This window comes from Lactuca sativa, chromosome 6 (assembly GCF_002870075.4).
Source record: "Lactuca sativa cultivar Salinas chromosome 6, Lsat_Salinas_v11, whole genome shotgun sequence".
In the NCBI taxonomy this organism is placed as follows: Eukaryota; Viridiplantae; Streptophyta; class Magnoliopsida; order Asterales; family Asteraceae; genus Lactuca; species Lactuca sativa.
Window position 1 is genome coordinate 47,366,161 of NC_056628.2, and position 3,051 is coordinate 47,369,211.

Genomic DNA, 3,051 nt, shown 5'->3' on the forward strand with positions numbered 1-3,051 from the left:
TCTCTCTCTCTCTCTCTCTCTCTCTCTCTCTCTCTCTCTCTCTCTCTCTCTCTCTAGGTTATGGTGTGAAGATGTGCTACAGTGATGAAGATGGTGATAGGTGGTGGAGGGTGGCGTGATACCCACCGGCCTTACTTTCTTATTTTGGAAAATGACACGACAATTTGGATATCATTGCTGCGAACGAACAAAGTTCCATTTCAAAATTTCACCAATCACACCATTACACAACACTCCTATGTATAATAATATGTTTGTAAAATGACTGCAATACCCTTCAAAGCTTTTTTCCTCACAGCCTCCTTAATTTCTAGCTTCTATTTATACTCCATTCAGATTCTTGTAATTAACTCTTATTCAATAACCACAGATGGGGTCTCTTCCTTATGTTGTTGAAGACTGTCAAGGCATCGTTCAGATCTTTAGCGACGGTTCTATTCATCGTCACCAAAATATTGACTTTACTGCTTTCCAAATCAAAGACGACGGTTCTGTTGTGTGGAGAGACTATTGTTACGACAAACTCCATGACCTCCACCTACGCATCTACAAACCCAAATCCACCACCACCTCCGTCACCAAACTCCCCGTCATTTACTACCTCCACGGTGGTGGGTTCTGTGTTGGGTCGTTTGCATGGCCAAATATCCACAACTGCTGCCTCCGCCTCTCCTCCGCACTCCATGCCATTGTGGTGGCGCCTGACTACCGTCTTGCACCTGAGCATAGACTCCCTGCAGCTTTGGATGACTCTCTTGTTGCTCTGAAGTGGCTCCAAGCGCTGGCGATAAACCCTAAAGATGGTCAACAGTCCGCTGATATGTGGATTGGTGATGCCGTTGAGTCTTTCGACTTTGATCGTTTTTTCATAACCGGAGACTCTTCCGGTGGAAACATAGCACACCACTTGGCCGTGCGGCTGGGACCCGGCTCGCCGGAGCTTACGCCTGTCAAGATACGAGGTTATGTGATGTTGGGGCCATTCTTTGGTGGGAAGGAGAGGACGCTTTCGGAGGCGAAAGGTTTGCCGGAAAAGTGGTTAAACGTGGATATTCTTGACACGTAAGTTTCATGCTAGTGTCGTCCCATATCAAATCATTATAGTATTACTTTTTTCCACAAAATAAATTTTTTGATTGGTACAAATTAATGACAATATCTTGTTAACATACTTTAAAAACTTAATCACATATTTATTAATGTATTGTATTCCTAATTTTTCAAGAAACAGGGTATGTTGGGCTAAGAGTTTTTGGGAATTTAATCTAAAAGTTATTATGAAAAACGTTTAACAAAATATTTTTGTATAAATTTACAAATTGACTTAGTTATTTCTTTTTAAAATTCATATTGTATTTTATATAAATAATTTTATGTAATTTACATGTTTTAAGACATTCGTATATAAATAAACATACACTTCTAACTTCGAGCTAGCAAATAGCATATTAACAAATTAATAACCAAAGGGAGTATATCAACCTTGTGCATATACACATTAGGATTAAACTCATGGATTCTAAACAACCTAAATAACTTTAAGCTTTCATGTCATCCATCTTTTAATTCGCCCTCTAAAATATTGGCGCATGTGCCTAGTGCTAAATTGTATCTCTATCTTGAATATTTTTTCAAAGTCAATGATGTGTTTTTCTTTCTCGACTTGATTACTAGAATCTTCAGCTTGTTTACATGTCTTTAATGACTTTTAATTTTTGGTAATTGGATATGATGGGATATGGGGTCCTCTAACATGTCTCTTTCGGTATAAAGATTTGATATAGACTTTCTCTTTTTCATTTAATATTTATGCATTTCTTAAACGATCTATATTTAAATGACATATTATCCATTATCATGATTCACGCTATTTAATAATTTGTATTATTTTAATTGATGTTTACTTGGGGTTTTTAGTGGTGTGTTATTTTATAGTGAAGAGCTTGTTTGCCCTAATAGGATGAAAAGCTACGTACTTTTGAAAAAGCTCTTAAAATTAAATTGAAAATTACAGGTTTTGGAGAATGGCATTACCGATGGGAACAACAGCCGATCATCCATTTGCAAACCCGTTTGGACCTAAAAGCCCAAGCCTTGAATCCATTAATCTTGACCCAATACTCTTAATCGTCGGGGGAGATGAGATTATGAAGGATAGAGTGAAATTATATGCGAATGGATTAAAGGAGCTTGGAAAAACCGCATGCTACATTGAATTCGAAGGCAAACAACATGGGTTTTTTACTAATGATCCTTATTCGGATGTTTCAGATTCAGTTTTTAAACTAATTAAAGATTTCATAGTTGAACATTCTAGTTAACCTAGTTGGGTAGGGTAAGTTTCCATGCAGTGAGCTGGACGTTCGGTTTATGTACCAAAAATCTTTGTTTCATGTGAGAATGGTCATTTCGTATAAGTGAATATGTTATATAATGCTTTCATGCTTTCTCTACAACAACACGCAAGTGTTCAATCGTCCTCCCAAAGAGATATGTGCATCTAAAAGATCTTTCATACTGTGCCGAATCCCAAAATTAGTTCTATACATATGTCCAACAATAAGAAAAAAAAATACAATAGCTAAATGATGATGAGTCATTTTAGTCGGCCATAAACTTTGGGTTTGTGGATGGAATCCCCCGAGAAGGGTTAAAATGGGAGTTTCTGCTCCTTGGGAGGTACCAAATAAATGATTGTCTGAGGACTTGGAGACCAAGCAATATGGCAAGTGGGTCATAAGTTTCCTAGTCTAATACAAGTTGGTATGTTAGGCTATATATAAATGTCTATAATCGAGTTTATGATTATGAGAACAATTTGTAAAACATCGGTTTTGAGTTAGTTTCCGATTAATCAAAAAGTTATTTTGGCTATTTTTGTTTTGCATTCTTGTTTTCTAAACTTTAATTGGTATCAGAGCTTGAGTTAAGAAGCTGAGAGATCGAGTTGTTTACCTATTGACGAGCTAGGTCAATATGTTAGACGTAGAAGATGGTGTAGGGCCTCCTCCGGTGAGAGTGAAGGAAATTGGGTCAACCACCGTAGCATGT

General features: G+C 37.2%; 1 protein-coding gene across 1 annotated transcript; it reads left to right on the plus strand.

The window, feature by feature from the left end:
* Nucleotides 1-341: 341 nt before the first annotated feature.
* LOC111909355 (probable carboxylesterase 15) lies at nucleotides 342-2,442 on the plus strand. The gene is made up of 2 exons (XM_023905168.2): nucleotides 342-1,062; nucleotides 2,015-2,442. Exons 1-2 carry the CDS (start codon nucleotides 371-373, stop codon nucleotides 2,319-2,321), a joined length of 999 nt encoding a protein of 332 aa, XP_023760936.1. The 5' UTR covers nucleotides 342-370; the 3' UTR covers nucleotides 2,322-2,442.
* Nucleotides 2,443-3,051: the final 609 nt, after the last annotated feature.